The 16,927-nt window shown below is 49.2% G+C and overlaps 2 protein-coding genes across 3 annotated transcripts in view; one reads left to right on the top strand and one right to left on the bottom strand.

Moving 5' to 3' along the window:
• Positions 1–5,550, top strand: part of Klhl18 (kelch like family member 18) — a 58,216-nt gene extending 52,666 nt beyond the window's left edge. For both annotated transcript variants that reach the window (XM_032910766.1, XM_032910765.1), the window contains exons 9-10: positions 1,541–1,652; positions 2,462–5,550. In XM_032910766.1, the coding sequence (XP_032766657.1) occupies positions 1,541–1,652; positions 2,462–2,848 (499 nt within the window). In that variant the 3' untranslated portion in view covers positions 2,849–5,550. The remainder of the gene's footprint in view (positions 1–1,540; positions 1,653–2,461) is intronic.
• A 3,131-nt stretch (positions 5,551–8,681) lies between these two features.
• LOC116907489 (neutrophilic granule protein-like) lies at positions 8,682–11,867 on the bottom strand. The gene is made up of 4 exons (XM_032910482.1): positions 11,588–11,867; positions 10,796–10,897; positions 9,910–9,990; positions 8,682–9,403 (listed from the first exon to the last, which is right to left on the bottom strand). The coding sequence occupies exons 1-4, from the start codon at positions 11,762–11,764 to the stop codon at positions 9,263–9,265; spliced, it is 501 nt and encodes a 166-aa protein (XP_032766373.1). The 5' UTR covers positions 11,765–11,867; the 3' UTR covers positions 8,682–9,262.
• Positions 11,868–16,927: the final 5,060 nt, after the last annotated feature.

Here is a 16,927-nt window from a genome sequence, read left to right as displayed (position 1 = left end):
TAGTGCAGTGTGGGGAACATTCATCGCTCTAGGGCAGGGCTGCAAGGTGGACTCACAAGACAGACAGCGAGGCTGAGGGGACGGCTTACATCTATAAAATATTTGCCTTGCAAGAATGAGTCCAAAAATGCCAGGCATGGCGGCTCATTTTTGCAATCCTGGCTGAGAAGGTAGAGACCGGGATCCCTCAGAGCTTGCTGGCCTGGCAGTCTAGCTTAATAGATGAGCTCCAAGCCAGTAAGATACTGTGTCTCAGGGCTGGGGAGGTGGTTCAGTGGTTAAGAGCACTCTAGAGGTCCTGAGTTCAATTCCAGGCACCCACATAGTGGCTCACAAGCATCTGTAATGGGATCTGATTCTGTCTTCTGGTGTGTCTGAGGACAGAGTACTCATATACTTAAAATAAGTTAAATTTTTTTAAAAATGCCATCTCAAAGAAGGGAGGTGGACGTGGTTCTGAGGAGAGTACGCATCTGGCTCCGCGTGCACATTCACACATGAGTATGTGCCTGCACACACAAGCACATTCGTATTCACACGACTATTTAAAAAAATTGAACAGTGGTAAATCCTTATCCTAAACAAGGAGACAGCAGGCAAGAAGGGGGTCAAATAAGAAACTCCTCCCTGCGTGCTGCGGTAAAACTAGAAAGTGGATAAAATCTACAGGGTAAAGAAGCACAAGAGCTGGGCATGGTTGCTCAACCCGTAATCTCAGCACTTGAGAGCTACAACAGGAGGATTGCCTCCAGTTCAGAGCCAGCCTGAGCTACAGAATAAGAGCCTTCCTCAGCAAACACACAATTGGGCATGGTGGCACATGCTGTTAATCCCAGCACTAGGGAGGTGGAGGTAGAGAGTCTGAGGCCAGCCCAGTCTACAAAGTTCTAAGACAGCCAGGGCTCTACAGGGTCACATAGGGCTCCAGGTACAACAACAAACAAACAAACCCACACTGAGGAACTTGTGCTTTGCCCGGAAGAAGACAGTGAGGAACCCCTTCAGCCACATGGTACGGGTGCTGGAAAAGCAATTCGACTCCCCTTGCTGTGTGGGATTGGGGCAAAGATGGCCTGAAAGGAAGGCCATGCATAAGCAGGCCGGAGCAGTGGTCAGAGCCAGGCAAGTGGTATTAGGAGTGGGAGCAAGACTAGGAAGTCAGCTAACCCGTTCTTGCCAGCCACATGAATGCCGAGAGAGGGAGAAGCCAGTGACACTCTCTGAAGTTTCATAAGTGGGGTAACCAGGTAAGTGGAGGGCTCATTAACAAGACCAAGGAATGCACAGCCGTTGCGGCTGCGTGCGGCAGGTCTTGTTTGAGGGTGCTGATCTCAGGTGCCGTACTGACTGGCTGTGGGCCTGAGACTTCGGGGGAGAGGCCTAGCAGCAGGCAGTGTTCTCTGCACGGGTGCCGGGAGAAGTGAGACGTGAAACTATCAGGATATAAGAAGACAGAAATGTCCGCCTGTTCCCGGCTAGGCTGTCTCGGAAGGCCAGGACACTGAATCTCATGCCCCTGCTCTTTCCACTGTTTCTGCAGGTGGACAGTGGTGACTCCGATGAGCTCAAACCGGAGTGCCGCTGGGGTCACAGTCTTCGAGGGCAGGATATATGTGTCAGGAGGCCACGACGGCTTGCAGATCTTCAGCAGTGTGAGTCTGGCCCCCCTGGGAGACTTCCTCCATCCTTGGAGTTCTTTTTCTTTTTTTTCTTTTTATTTCAAATTCAGCCCTGGGGTGGGGGTGTAGACCAGCTGTATATTTCTTGTCTAGCATGCACAAGACCTGGGCTCAGTTCACAGCACCACACAAACAAAAACGTTGGGCTGGAGAAATGGCTCAGTGGTTAAGAGCACTGACTGCTCTTCCCGAGGTCCTGAGTTCAATTCAACCACATGGTGGCTCACAGCCATCTGTAATGCGATCTGATGCTCTTCTGTCATGCAGGTGTACATGCAAAAAGAGCTCTCATATACATAAGTAAATAAATCTTGAAAATTAAAACTCTGCACTTCTAGACAGCCCGTGTACACAAGGAAGTATAGGGTGCAGTCATCCTGAATTTGCCCCATTCATGAACATGCTTGTCCACGGGGTGCTGAAAAAGCCTTTGGAAGCCCTCTGCAGAGTAAGCCCAGTCATACGCCAGGAGCAAATGCCAGAAACTGTTCTTCTGGACACTCTGCTGGGCTCAGCAGTCTTGCAGTAGCGGCTCCAGAGTCAGTCAGGACCAAGGCAGAAAGTGCTGGGGACAGCGGCTTGAGGCAGTACTCTCCTTCCCGCTCTGCCATCACCTGGAAACCCTTCCTTGGGAAAATCCTTTGTTTCCTCGCATATGCCTAGAAGGTATCAGCTTAGCGTTAGAGCAGGTACACATCTGTAAAGAGATGGCGGCAGGGCTAGGTACATGCTAACTGAACTCCCTCTGACCTTGTGGTACTGCGCCTCTCTCCCTGCTGCAGGTGGAACACTACAACCACCACACGGCCACCTGGCACCCAGCAGCCAGCATGCTCAACAAGCGCTGCCGACACGGTGCCGCCTCCCTGGGGAGCAAGATGTTTGTTTGTGGGGGCTACGATGGCTCTGGCTTCCTCAGCATTGCTGAGATGTACAGCTCTGTGGCAGACCAGTGGTGTCTCATAGTACCCATGCACACACGCCGGAGTCGGGTCTCCCTCGTGGCCAGCTGCGGGCGCCTCTACGCAGTGGGAGGTTATGATGGGCAGTCAAACCTAAGCTCGGTGGAGATGTACGATCCAGAGACGGACCGCTGGACATTTATGGCCCCTATGGCGTGCCATGAGGGAGGGGTTGGCGTGGGCTGCATCCCTCTTCTCACCATCTAAAGAGAGGATGGGATGTGGTGGGTTAGGGATCTGGTACAAGTCTAGGCGCTTCCTTCCAGGGGTAAGTCCTCCCAGAATAGGCAGTGGTGGACCAGAAGACAGGGTGTAATGTGAGCTTGCCAGAGGGACAGTTTTTCCAGGTGCTTTAGTCCTCTCTCACTGTGCTGCCCTTGTGACCTTAGGTTGTCAAGATGCACAGCACAGGACAGGAGTCCCTCTGGGTCCCACACCAGTAACACGGAAGTGCTTTGCTGTCCGTGTACACAGGCTGCGCCCAAGCCCAGCGAGCACTGGCCACCGAGCTGGCAGCGAGTGCTCATGTGCAGGAGGTCTTCCAGCCGATGTTTCTCCTTCCCTGCCTGTCTGTAGCCCTGTTGTGGCCAATTCGCCATGGGAAGCCACAGTGTCCAAGCCTTTTGGGAAGTGGGTAGAGCTGGGCGAGAAGGGACACCCTGGTGTTCTCACTGCCTGCGGTGGTGCAGCTAGAGCAGCGAGCTACGTGCGTGAGCACAGGCCTTCCTTCCGCCATGGGCACAGAGGACTCGCTCTCTGTCTCCAGCAAGCAGGGAGAACAGAAGTCTTCCCCGTGCCTGATGTTTTGGGAATCCAGTGAGGTCTCTCTCCACTTGTCCGGAGAAACAGGAGGGGTAGAGGTGCTGGAGAGAACTGGAGGAAATGTCAGAAAATGTTCAAGAGAGACTGGAAGGAAAAGACTTGAAGTGAACATTTTTCACAGGAAGAAAACATAAAAGACACTAAAAGCAAACGCACATTTAAATGGAAAACCATCAAACACGACAACAGTGGTATCCACTCCCACATCCGGATCCCAGGGTCCCGAGTCCTCCTAAAGCAGTTGGGATTCCCTCTGAGCCCCACAGTGTGTCTGAAATCAGGGCACTCTTGACTGACCTGTGGCAAGGTGCTCACAGGGTTTGGTCTCTTCACCCACCATCACAGGACTTTTTAAATCATTGGCTTAGGGAGCCAGTTAAATTACTGCCACGCTTCTCTACCCAGGCTCCCAGCTGTCACCCCACGATCACCTACCACCACCAGCCAGCGCTCCTACAGATCCCCACTCCCCCATAATCCTTTCCCTCTTTGGCCAGCAGGAAACAACATGTCTGCCCAGATTAACACTTACCAGTCACATCCTTGAATAACTTCCTCATCGCGATGCTTCTGGAGCTCATCGACCATTTGTACCTCTAGGACCTAACCAGGGGCTTGCTCCCACCAGCCATGGACCAACTTGGTCAGGTGACTTGTCTGCCCTGCCATTCCCCTATTTTCCATCCATTTGCCAACCCTGGGTGTCCACCTTCTCTCCAGCCCTTGTCAGACTGACCAGCAAGATGGGCCTTTATATTCAAGCAATGAACGCTGGCGTCATGATATAAAGGCCTACAGACTAAAAAAATGTCTTTTGCTGCTGCAAGGAAGAGATTTTCTATTTCTTCCTCTAATCTTGGCAAATGACCTCGTGAAGAGACTCAATGCTCCTCCTTCCTCTGGATGGGACCTTAACCCAGCACAGAAGGACCCAGAGAGCAGACTTTTTGTTACCAGTGCACTGGGCAGTGGGGCAGACTTCCAACTGCTGCTGCCAAAGTCTGCTTCCCGAAGATTCTCCCAGCGGAGACTAGAGAATATAATTGTTCTTAGCCCCAAACTGGGTCTTAGGGTCCCACTGACCACCTGATTGGTTTCTTGCCCTTTGCTGCCTACCTGGATCGGCCTAGAGGACGGTCCAGAAAGGTGCAGCGTGAAGCCTGCTGGGATCCCTTGCCCCAGACCATCAGGTTTGCCAGTGCGTGCAATTGCCACAGAGTCACAAGGAAGGACTTTTGGTCCAGCAACTCAAGAGCTGGGCCTCTGCTATAAGCACTTGAAAATAATGTTTTTATCTTAAACGACAGAACAATCTGATAACTGATAAATTTTAACTAGGCTCCCAGTGGAGCCCCAGCATTTCTTCCTGCCCCTCAGTTTCCCTGCTGAGGTAGACTGTGGGGGACTGTGGGTCTTGGTTTCCTCTTGGTCCTTTAGGAGGACGTTCCTCTTAAGTCCTGTGAATGTACTGCCCAGCCTCGACTGTGAAGGTGCTGAGAACCAGTCAGCGGGCTCCCAGACGGGCCCCCTGGGTCCTTCTGATGCTAGCAGACTACATCACTAGAGATGATACGTCATCTCCTCCCGGCCTGCTGCTGTCTGATTAGCCTTCCTGCACCCACTCCCACCTCCTAGAATAGAGGCTAAACCGAGACAGTGTTTCCAAGAACGACCAGGTCAGTGTTTTAATCTAAGCTCTCAGCACACTTGAGCAAGCAGGAACATTTTTATACTCCCTTGCCTGAGGGCAGGTGGCTGATCTGTCTCACTAGTGTTAGAACAGTAGGATCATGGGAAAGCAGATATCACCCAAGGACACTGGAAAGAATGTAACAGGAGGTGGGTCTGACACACCACCACGGGACCATGGGGTCTGGCCACTGTCCTTCCTCATCTCTTCTCACTCTGGGCTTCTCCAGAGATCACAAGCAGAAGAGAGCTGAAGACCAGCCTCTGATGGAACTGAGGAGGGGTCCTGACCCTCTTCTCCCACAGCTGTTTCACAGGAAACTTTTTATTTATAGGACGCATGTCTTTCGTGTTAAGAAACCAAAGAGAAATAAAGAGAACACTCCTAATACTCTTGCGCTTTCCTGAGTGTGCGTGCGTGTGCGTGTGCGTGTGCGTGCGTGTGTGCTTATTCCTGTGCATGTGTGTAGAAGCCAGGGCTTGACAGCAGGTGTCTTTCTTGAGCACTTTTCCACCTTTAATTTTGAAGCAGGCTCCTTACTGAGCCTGAAGCTCATCCAATCGAGTGCCGAGATTGTCGGCCGCGCACCACCACATCCACTGTTTTGTGTTGTTTTTTTACCCCCCTGATGCCCGAGATCAAATTCAGGTCCTCAGGCTTACACAGCAAGCACTTAACGAATCGAGTCAGCCCTCTCCTGACTTATTTTTAAATATTGGAAGTAAATTACGCTTTTATTTGATTTGGTTTAAAAGTATATTAAACAAATTACAAACATTCCCATGAAAATAAGGGAAAAGCCAAATGAACCTCTAGCAAAAGCAACCTTTAGAGGTTTGCATAAGACATCCCCTGTGAGTCTCAGGCATTTGAGTTCTTGGCAAGGATTGGGAGATGCGGCCTTGCTGGAGGAGGTGCACCACTGGGGGCAGCAGGCTTTGAGGTATCAAATGTTTTGCCTCTGGCTTCTGGGTCAGATCATGATGTGAGCTCTCATCTGTCCCTGCTGCCATGTCTGCCACCCTGTGCCACAGTTCCCTGGCATGATGGACTCTCACCCCTCTGGAACCGTTAAACCCAGATTAACTCTTCTTTCTATAATTTGCCCTGGTCATAGCGTTGCACCAGCAACAGGAAAATAGCATCTGGGCATTCACTTCCTACAAACAGACACCCGTGGAAGATGCGCAGAGACTGCATTTCCTGTGGCTGCTGCGAATTTGCTCCCATCCAGACTGCCACAGCACTCAAGTTGTCCCTCAATCACCTCAAAACTGTAGATCTAGTTCCCCAGTGGTGGGGTATAGCCAGCTGCCATGTTGACTGTCCAGCACCTCCAGTCCACTCCAGCATATCCATAAAGGTACAGCTAGAGTGTCTGGAACCTTGGCACACAGAGAAGTCATTGGGGAAAAAGCATGTAAGATCATGCGTGAGGCCAGGCATGGTGGCACGCACCTTTAATCCTGGCACTTGGGAGGCAGAACAAGTGGGTCTCTGTGAGTTCAAGGCCAGCCTTGTTTCAGGACAGCCAGAGTTACATAGTGAGGCCCTATTTCAAGAAAAGAAAAAGAAAAAGGAAGGGAGAGAGGGGAGATGGCTCAGCAGTTAAAGGAGCGTCATGCTCTTCCAGAGAGCCCAAGTTTGGTTCTCATCGACAACATTACCCATCTCAAAACTGCCTGTAACTCGAGCACCAGAGGGCCCAACACCCTCTTTTGGCCTCCAAGGGCATTGCACACATGATACGCACTAATACGGACACACACACACACACACACACACACACACACACACACACACACACACACACATTTTTACAATTAAAAATGTAATGTTTTAAGGTCACGTCCTGGGCTGGGAGATGGCTCAGCCCATGTGTTACAAGCACAATGACAGGATTTAGATGGCAAGGATGTTAGACTATGAGAACCAATTTTCTTGAGGCTTCTTTGTCACCGAAATCAAGAGAATACTTTAAAAAAGAGAAAAGAAGACAGTAGAGTACATGATGAAGGGGTGCGGTGGGGCTCGGGAGTTGTGGGACTTAAAGGTTTAAAATGGGATTGGGGTATGGGGTGAAGAGGAGGTGGGGAAGGGTTAACCAATATGAAAAGTGTATGAAAACCCCTATGGAAACTCTCTGGGCTTTGTGTGTATGTGTGGAGGTGGGAGGTTGTTTGTTTTATTTGGGGGTGGGGTTGTTGTTGTTTATTTGGTTTGGTTTGGTTTTTGGTTTCTGTTCATAGCTGTGGCTGTCCTGGAACTTATTCTATAGGCCAGGCTGGACTTGAACTCAGAGATCTGCCTGCCTCTGCCTCACAAGTGCAGGGATTAAAGGCATGCGCCACCTTTGCCCAGCTGGAAACTCACTACTTTATAAACTAATCTAGAGTTATAATTAAAAAAAATAGTAGTTTGAACATAGATGCTCTTGAATGGCTGGATAATGATCCCCATGAAAGACAAGAGTTATTAATGAAAATCTCAGCACCAAGTCCCTAGAAGTTACTGGCCAGAGAGGCCCAAGAAACCTCCCGAAACAACACAGGTTAATGTCCCTGTTGCTGAAGACATAATATACTTTGTTATAGGGCATAGAGAAATAAGGCTCTAACTGACCTAAAACTTCCTCTCACAGTACCAGAAGGTGCTGGGCAGGCCACTGGTGGAGAAAAGACTTGAGTGGGATGCCTGCATCCAACCCTAGGTGGCGTGACGCTGACCCACCAGGCGCCATGAGCCTTGGTACAGTAGTGGTGTAAAGGTTCTGTGTGTAGCCAGCCAGCTGCTTTTAGACTGCGTTTGAGGCCTGATCCGTAGGACACTGTAAACCTGGCCGAAAGCCTGTAGCTCACTGTTTACAGGCCCTTCTACTGCTGTCTTTCTACAAGGCATGTTGTCAAACCACCTTCTAAATATATATATGCTAGTACTCGTAGATGAATGTTGCTTCCAGCCATGGACAGAGGTCAGTATTCATGCAGACATTTATAATTGGCCAGAGTGCTGAGGGTAAGTGTCTGCTGAGTGAAAGTTTAAAGTTTTGACTGTGAACTTTGTGCTAAGGAACTAAAAGCAGCCAAAGAGACCGGGGACAGATTACTCTGCCTTCCTGGGTCCTCTGTCTCCATACCCAGTTCCCCTCTTTAAAAGTTAGGAAAAAAATTACATTTTTATTTTGTGTGAACGTGTGTGTGTGTATGCTCACTTGCACACAAGAGAGCATGAACGCATATGTGCATTGCACATGCATGCCACAGCACATGTGCAGAGGTCAGAGAATGACCTTCAGTAGTTTTCTCTTTCCATCATGTAGGTCCTGGGATTGAACTCAGGTTATCCAGTTTGGTGGCAAGTGCCCCTACCCATTGAGCCACCTAGCCAGCCCCTTACTTCTTCACGACGACTTCTCTGGCCTCACAGAGTCTGGATCTCCTCAGCCCCAACCCAGAGCTTGGCACATCTGTCTCCTCACTCCAAGTTCAGCCATTCCAGCTCCTGTGCTTCATTCATTCACATCCTCAGGACTCTCAAAAGCACTTTATTGACGTTCTCGTACAAGCCTTACTCCAGGCGATCTGACCACACCCCACCCTCCCACCTGCCACATCCCTTAAGGGGTCTGTATGTAAAGGGGCATCTGGTATCTCAGTGACTAAACAGAGAGCAGGAGTCTACAGGGTTTCATCCTCCCAGGATGCCAGGAGCACAGCCACCTGCAACTGGCCAGGAGGCCCAGTTGTGAATAGACAGAGTGTCGTCTGGCTGGGGACACAGCAGGTAAGTTTGAGGATTATGAGTGAACAGCCATGGGAAGGACTTTGACTCTGGGAGAGTGAGGAAGCTTCCTGCTGGAGGGAACTTTTGAGCTTGGGCTTTGAGGAGTCAATAAGAGTTTTGGATAGAGGGTAAGACAGGAAGTTCCATAGAAGGAAGCAAATGGACAAAGGTATGGTTGTTTTAGGAGCCAGAGCTACTCTAGAGAGGGGCATTCTGGGGAAGGGCTGGAAGCAAGGACAGGCCCTGAAGGCAGCAGGGGGAGATAGGCAGTGGAGGTCAGGAGGAGGTCACAGTAGGCACGCAGCACCCCCCTCCTCTTTCCAGCCTTAGAAGTTATGCAGGATGTTGCTGATGATATCATACTTGGCGTTTTCATAAATGTTTTTGGCGTGAGGGGGCAGACCTTCTAACTTGTCCTTTTCGGAGTCATCTGACTTGTTATCACTAAAAGTGGCCACTTGGGAAACCTGCAGGAAAGATGCCCGATAGTTACCACCTTCACAGAAGAGAGAGTCCTTTCCCAACCTGCCTGTGGTCTTCCCCTCAAGAAGAGGTGAAGCAACAGAAGCATCAGCTACAAGGGCATGATGAAACATGAAGGCCTGGCCTCCATCCATGGGGGCCACAGGGCCTGAGCAGATCTGAATTAGGGGAGGTGGGCTTGCACAGGCTGTCTTGAGGCCAGAAATTTGATGTTCCGGAGCCCCAGAGTCTCCTCTAGAGCTTTTCCAAGCTCCCCCTCTCCTAACAGTGGGAAGATCTAAGATACTGACATAGGACATGCCACACTTTTTGAGGCACTTGCTGGAAAAGGCTTGGCTGGGTCTGTTTTTCAGATGAAGACCCTGTGTTTGCAGCAACTCAGTCTCTCCCAGAGCCCAGGAGAGAGCCCAGCAGGAGGGGATGGGTCACCTCAGGATGGGGCCTCTGTGGTGAGAGGCCCAAAGTGGACATGGGCAGTAAAGCTGCTCACCTCTCTAGGACAATCCCTGTCGCAGGTCAAGGTCAAGGACCGCTGCCTTCTGGAGAATTCACCTGTGCAGTTTCTCTCCTCCTGCAGGTAAATGGGACAAGAGCTAGAGGCACCCTAACACATTTCTGGAAAGAGGCAGGAACTGTCCTCAAACCAGAGATGCAAGCTAGACCCAGAAAAGAGTGGCCGGGAGGGACAGATGTTCACCCACTAATATAAACAACAGGACATGCACATAAACAATTACAGGAGAGGTGACCATAAGTTACCATGCCCAGAGGAAACCATGTTTGTTGAAGATTGTGGGTGAGGACACATCAACAACTGGTGCCTGTTCCTGAGTCCTGAGTCCTGAGTCAGTAAATTTAACCATTACTTTAAATGTGAATGGTAAAAAGAACATTTTTAAAATGTTCGTTTTCTTGTTCTGTCTTTAAACAGCAACAACTCTAGGTAGATTATGGACATTTTGTCATTTTGATTTTTTTTTTTTTTGATGGCACCAGGAAAATCAAATCCAAGGTTTTGTACGTGCTAAATAAGGCTTCACCACTGAGCCCCATGCTGCTGTAAATTATGGCAATAATTTATAGTAAGAATGGGTATTAAAGAAAGTCTGTTGGTTTTTTCTTTAATTACTTGGGTAGTGTGAGAGTAATGTCTATAGAAGTCAGAGAGCAATTGAGGAAGTCAGCTCTCTCCACCACACAGGTCCTGGTTCTTTCAAACCCACCAAACCATCTCTGGGCCCAGAGATCCGATTTTGAAAACGGGCTTCAACGTTGCAACTGCTGGTGAAGTGGCCGGGTGATGTGGAAGAAGGAAGTGAAGGAGGAACCTCTCTTCCCCCACGAGGCCGTCGGGGAGCTGGAAGAAGGAGACTCACCCCGCCCTCCCGGAAGTCGCAGTTTTCAAGCCGTCTCTCCGTGGTGGAAATGCACACTGTCTCTTTAATCCTGAACTCGAGTGGGACACTGGAAGTGGGGTTCTAAAGAAGCACAGAGAACTCATGACCATCTCTCTTCTACAGATCAGGGACAAAAGCACAGAGGGTTACATGACACTGCCTGCATCAGTCTAGTCCAAGTCTGTCCACAAAAGTCCAGGACTTATTAAATGGCCACAACAGAGACCTACAGGGTAAAGTCAGTAGGGGGTACACACCTGAATCTCATCAGGCCAGCCTGATCTATATAGCAAGTTCCAGGCCAGTTAGGGTGACTGATATAAATAAAGGGCTCAGGCAGGCAGGGTGGCACCCAGCTGCAATCTCAACCCTTGGGAGGCGGAGGCAGGAGGATCAGCAGTTCAAAGCCATCCTCAGGAGAGGTGGTGATCTTTCCCACAAATGGTTGTGTGACACACGTGTGACTGTCCTTCAATATCTCCTTGTGTAAAATAGGAACAAAAATCCCTTCCCTTCATGTCTCATGCCAAGAGACAGGCTGAGAATCCAGACCCGTCCTACCTGTGAATAGGAGTGGCTGGCCTGGAACCCATTACAGAGCTGAGACTAACCCCGAATTTGCATCCTCCTCCCTCCGTCTGTCGAGTGCTGGCCGGGGTTCAAATTCAGGCTTTCTTGCATGCAAGGCAAACTCTACCAGCTGAGCTACATCCCCAGGGCCTAGGTAAGAGAAACCTACATCCCTGTCTCCCAGGGATGGCAGATACTCACCTGACCAGAAGGTGGAGTGGCACTTAGCAGGCGGAAGAGGGGTCTTCCTCGCTGCCCACGGTTGTATGCCTCTATGGCCCGATTAACAATCTCCTCATATCTTAGTCGGCGATGGGCCTCACAGGCGACCACAGCCAAAGCCACCACCAACACGAAGGTCTTCCACAGCCTTGCCATTGTCTCTGACACACTACCACTCTTGGCCCCTTTTATTTAGGTGATATTGAGGCTGCCTTGCCAAAGAACTTCTGATGACATAAAGGACTGGCGCCTTTAGAAAGAAGGCCCCTTCTTTACTTGGCTAGAGATCAAATATTAGCCAATGTTACAAAACACTGTTGGCCACGAAAGGCAAGAAGGTTTGAGCAATAGACCAGGACATCAAAGTGAGCCCGAAGCTAGGAGCAAGAGACTTGTGGGCAGGCTGGGCACGCCTATTCACTCTGGGCCTCAGTGTCCCTGTCAACCCCTTCCAGACCTGCCGGTTCACAGCTCTTCTGCCTCTGCCTGGGTCTTCTGCTTTGATCCCAAACCCGTGGACTCCACATCTGAGTCCATCATCTAGGTTCACAGAGAGATGTTTTGAAGCCACACTCAAAGGGATACCCACAGTGTTAACTCCATTTTTAAAATACATGAACTTTTTTTTTTTTTTTTTTTTTTTGGTTCTTTTTTTCGGAGCTGGGGACCGAACCCAGGGCCTTGCGCTTCCTAGGTAAGCGCTCTCCCACTGAGCTAAATCCCCAATACATGAACTTTTAAAACCCTGAATGCCATCACTTCTTGGCCTTTCAGTTTTGCATATGGACTGGGCAAGGTGGCAGACATCTTTAAACCCAGCACTTGGGAGACACAGCCAGATGGATCTCTGTGAGTTCAAGGCCAGAATGGTTCTCAAAGTGAGTCTCAGGACAGCCAGAGCTACACAGTAAGACTCAGTCTTTAAAAGTAAAGGTGTGGTGTGCACACCTTCAGTTCCAGCCTTAGTAGGCAGAGGCGGGAGGATGTAAGTATTAGAGCTCTGACAGAAAGGGGTCCTAGCCATAGGATGCCAATCAAGAAACACTGCACAAACCATCACACAAGATTTATTGGGAATGACACAAGAAACGGCTGCTTCATGCTGGGGGTCGGGGGAAGGGAGAAGCAGCAAAGAACTGAGCAGAAGGCAGGCTTTGTATAGAGTTTCTTGGGTTGGGGGAGCTTTCCAGGGTGGCCTGGGATTGGTGGGATTTTGTGACTTGATCTTGGGACAAGCTCAGAGATTGGTGGGATTCTGGGGCCTGGTCTTGGGCGGTTTTTCCCCCTGTAGGGTAGAGCTTCATCTCAAGGACTGGAAGTCTGGGGTGGGGCCTGGCTACTTGCACCTCACTGGGCTTATTTACAGAGGGTCTCTGTGAGTTCAAGACCAGCCTGGTCTACATAAGGAGTTCCGGGGAAGACTACGCAGTGAGACCCTGTCTCGTTAAATAAGTAAAATAAAATTTATTTATTTATTAGATTTTATTATTTATTATGTGTGCATGCACCCATAGCCATGACGTGAGTGTGGAAATCAGAGGACGACTTCGTGGAACCGGCTCTTGTTAGGGTTTCGTGACGGAAGAAGACGTTAGCACATCGGGGCCAAAGACCACCACAAAGTCACACCACGCAGCAGATCTCATAAGAGACTTATTTGTGGGGTTGGGGATTTAGCTCAGTGGTAGAGCGCTTGCCTAGCAAGCGCAAGGCCCTGGGTTCAGTCCCCAGCTCCAAAAAAAGAAAAAAAAAAGACTTATTGTAAGAGATTTATTTGTGAGTGGTCTATGGAGCAGGCATGACAGAAGAGGGAGGGGAGAGGAGGAGAGTGAGGAGAAGGAAGGAGAGAGAGAGAGAGAGAGAGAGAGAGAGAGAGAGAGAGAGAGAGAGAGCGAGCGCAGCACAGGCCTTTATGGCAGGGGCTCTATAACGGGAGCACAACTTCTGGTAACAGTGGAAATGTGTTGCATGTGGCGGCTGGTGGTGATGTAGGTGCCAGTGCTGAAGGTCACTGAAGGTGGCTGGGGGAGCGCCTGGTTCCTAACAGCTCTCTCTTCCATGTGGGTCCCAGAGCATCAGGCATACAAAGCAAATACCTTTACCCACCAGCCATCCCTCCATCAGCCATTCTGAGTCTTTTGGATGAGATCAAGAATAAAACTTTGAAAACTTAATCCATGGCCCTCCAGCGCCTCACAGAGTTGACATCAGCGTCCTCGCTCCAGCAGCTCACTGTGCAAAGGGACAAGAATTCCTGTCTGTGGGTATAGTAGTTCCAGGAAGCAGCTTGAAAGAGGAGATAGGCCTCCCCTTTCTGTTCGTGGGAATGGCTTTTGTCTTTCCAGACATCCCACAGCTGAGGAGCCACTGCGTGATGAACCGGCCTCCATCTTAGGCTTAAAGCCATCCGACAGTAAAGACAAATCAGGCTTATCCCTGCTTATGATTAAACGTCTGTTTCTCAAGGACTGGGCTGTGCCCCATCGACTGTAACCTCAACTATAAAAGGTTCTGCACAATCTGACCCAGGAAAAGGCAACCTTATCTTTGTTTCAAAACGAATAACCCTCTTGCAACCCTACCTCTGTTTCAAAAGGTTATTTTGACCTCAAATTCAAGAACCTCTTAGCTTCTTGAGTGGAATATTGGTGATGGAATATTATTTTATTGTTGCTTTGACTTGCATTCTCCTAATGGTTAATTCTTTTTAGCGTGCTTTTTTTTTTTTTTATGTGCTTGGTGTCTGTCTGTCTTTAGAGAAATGCTCATCCAAATCCTTATAACGCTTCTTTTCTAGTTTTCTTTAATCAATTCCTTTAGGAGGGGGGAAGAGAGAGAGAGAGAGAGAGAGAGAGAGAGAGAGAGAGAGAAGAACAATAGGGTAGGCTAGTTCTAAAACCATCCCTTTTGAGTGAGGGTCTGCAAGCCTCTGTAGAAGGTATGTGTGGGCCGGGGGAGGGGAGGAGCCTTTGGAGGCGACACTGAGAAAGCCAGGGGGTCGGGGCAAACATGCTTAAGATTTGGGCTGGTGTCCAAAGAAGAGATGGAGAGGGGAAAGTAACACTGTTTGAGATAGAATTTAGAAAAGTGAGCAGATGAGAGCTGGAAACATGGTTCAGTGGTTAAGAACCCGGGCTCTTCTTGTAGAAGGCTTGGATTCTGACTATAACTCCAAATCTAGGGGGAGCCGGTACTCCCCTCTGACCGCCGCAGGAACAGGAACACACGTAGTGCAGACATACATGTAGGCAGAACACTCATACATATAAAACAAAATAATAGTGGTTTTGCTTTTTAAAGCTGTTCAGAAAAGGGAAGTGGTCAGGTGTTAATCTCAGCAGTGGTGAGGCAGAGGCAGGCAGATCTCTGTGAGTTTAAGGCCAGCCTGGTCAACAGAGTGAGTTCCAGGACGGGCAGGGCTACACAGAGAAACCCTGTCTTAACCCCTGCTCCCCTCAAAAAGGAGAAAGTGGGCTTAGTACAGATCTGTAAACAATTGCCTGCCCTCCCTCTCCCTCCCCCTCCCTCCCTCCTTCCTACCTTTTTTCCTTCTTTCTTAAGAAATGGAGTCTTGCTGTGTGGCCTGGGCTCAGGTAATTTTCCTGCTTCTGCCTTCTGAGTAGCTGAGCTGTCAAAGAGTCTCACAGCTTGCACATTTTAAATTACAGTTATGCAAATTTCCCATGATTGTTTTAACACTAAATGTTTTATACTTCAGGTTTGGAGTGGTGGCAGACACCCCGTAATCCCAGCACTTGGGAGAGGGAGGCAGGGAGATTCACAGCTACAGGTCTAACCAAAGACCCCGGGTTGCTTTTATTTTTCATATTTATTTATTTATTTATTTATTTATTTATTTATTTATTTATTTATATGAGTACACTGTAGCTGTCTTCAGACACACCAGAAGAGGGCATCAGATCCCATTACAGATGGTTGTGAGCCACCATGTGGATGCTGGGAATTGAACTCAGGACCTCTGGAAGAGCAGACAGTACTCTTAACCGCTGAGCCATCTCTCCAGCCCTTGTTTTGGTTTTAAAGAGAGAAAGACCATAAAGTTCAGTGGGCAGAGAGGTCTGGAGGACCTGGGAGGATTTGGGAGCAGGGGAAATATAAACAGAATATATTGTATATAAAATTTAATAAAGGGGCTACAAGACGGGTCAGTGGTCAAGAGCATTTGCTGCTCTTGCTGAGGGCCAAGGTTCACCCCTCAGAATCCACATGGAAGGTCACAAGGCATCTGACACCTTCTTCTGGCTTCCAAGGGCATCTGTATACACTCAGGCAAACACATAAAATAAATCTTTTAAATTTTTAATTTAAAAAGTTTAAGATTGGCCTGGAAATATGACTCAGCAATTAAGAGCACTGACTGCTCTCCCAGAGGTCCTGAGTTCAAATCCCAGCAACCACATGGTGGCTCACAACCATCTGTAATGGGATTCAATACCCTCTTCTGGTGTGTCTGAGGATAGCTACAGTGTACTTATGTATAATAAAGAAATCTTTTTTTAAAAAAATGGTATAAGATTGCCATTAGAGGGTAAAGGGCTCAGTAAATTCATGGCCTTAGGGGTCAGGGATGCAGCTCATTGCTGGAGCACCAGGCATGTGTGGATGCCGGGTTACAATCCCCAGAACTGAAGAAAAGTCAAAGCTTTAGACTCAGTGGTGTCTGCAGATTTCTAAGCCATGGCTTCCATAAGTTTGAGACACTCATCTGGTCCCCAAGATTGACAAAGAAAAAAGGCCTGTAAGAATGGAGAGAGACTTTGACTAAAGCTTTTGCTGTTCGTGCAGAGGACCCAGGTTCTGTGTAGGGCTGTAGGGGTGAAGAGAGGCTCAGTGACCATGGGCACTTGCAGGAAGAGCACCCTCACCCCCAGAAGAAATCTGAAATCTATGAAGGTGGGCATCCAAAAGGTCAGGTACAGGTGGGTGATCCCACCCCAACTTCTGTATGCCCATCTATTCCCACGTAACTAATATCAGGCCCAGCCAATGATTTCATAAGGACGGCTGAGTGGTGAAGAAAGACGCATCTCGGCTCCCGTGGGCCCTTGGGAAAGCCTTTCCCTTCTCAGGCCTCCCCCTCCCATTTCTGTAATGTGTGGTCAGGAGATGGACACAGATTCTGGAAGGAAGCCTTGCTCAAGTGGTCTGAGCAAGGGGAGTCGGATGAGGAAAGTGGATATGGCCACAGCTCCCATGAAGACACACCTTTCCCCCTGACAGGCCTTTCCCCCTTTCCTGGTGTTCTAAACCAGTGTCTGACCATAAGGGGAGCCATTATCCACAGGCAGAATGGCATCC

Source organism: Rattus rattus, chromosome 8 (genome assembly GCF_011064425.1).
Source record: "Rattus rattus isolate New Zealand chromosome 8, Rrattus_CSIRO_v1, whole genome shotgun sequence".
In the NCBI taxonomy this organism is placed as follows: domain Eukaryota; kingdom Metazoa; phylum Chordata; class Mammalia; order Rodentia; family Muridae; genus Rattus; species Rattus rattus.
This window is presented reverse-complemented; position numbering and strand designations above follow the sequence as displayed.

Bases quoted from the DNA above. Each gene is read 5' to 3' on its own strand.
- LOC116907489 (XM_032910482.1), bottom strand. From the start codon at position 11,764: ATGGCAAGGCTGTGGAAGACCTTCGTGTTGGTGGTGGCTTTGGCTGTG. The intron at 10,898-11,587 runs GTGAGTATCTGC...GTGCTTCTTTAG, and splicing joins CCACTCCACCTTCTGGTCAG to AACCCCACTTCCAGTGTCCC. The intron at 9,991-10,795 runs GTGAGTCTCCTT...ATTTACCTGCAG, and splicing joins GCGACTTCCGGGAGGGCGGG to GAGGAGAGAAACTGCACAGG.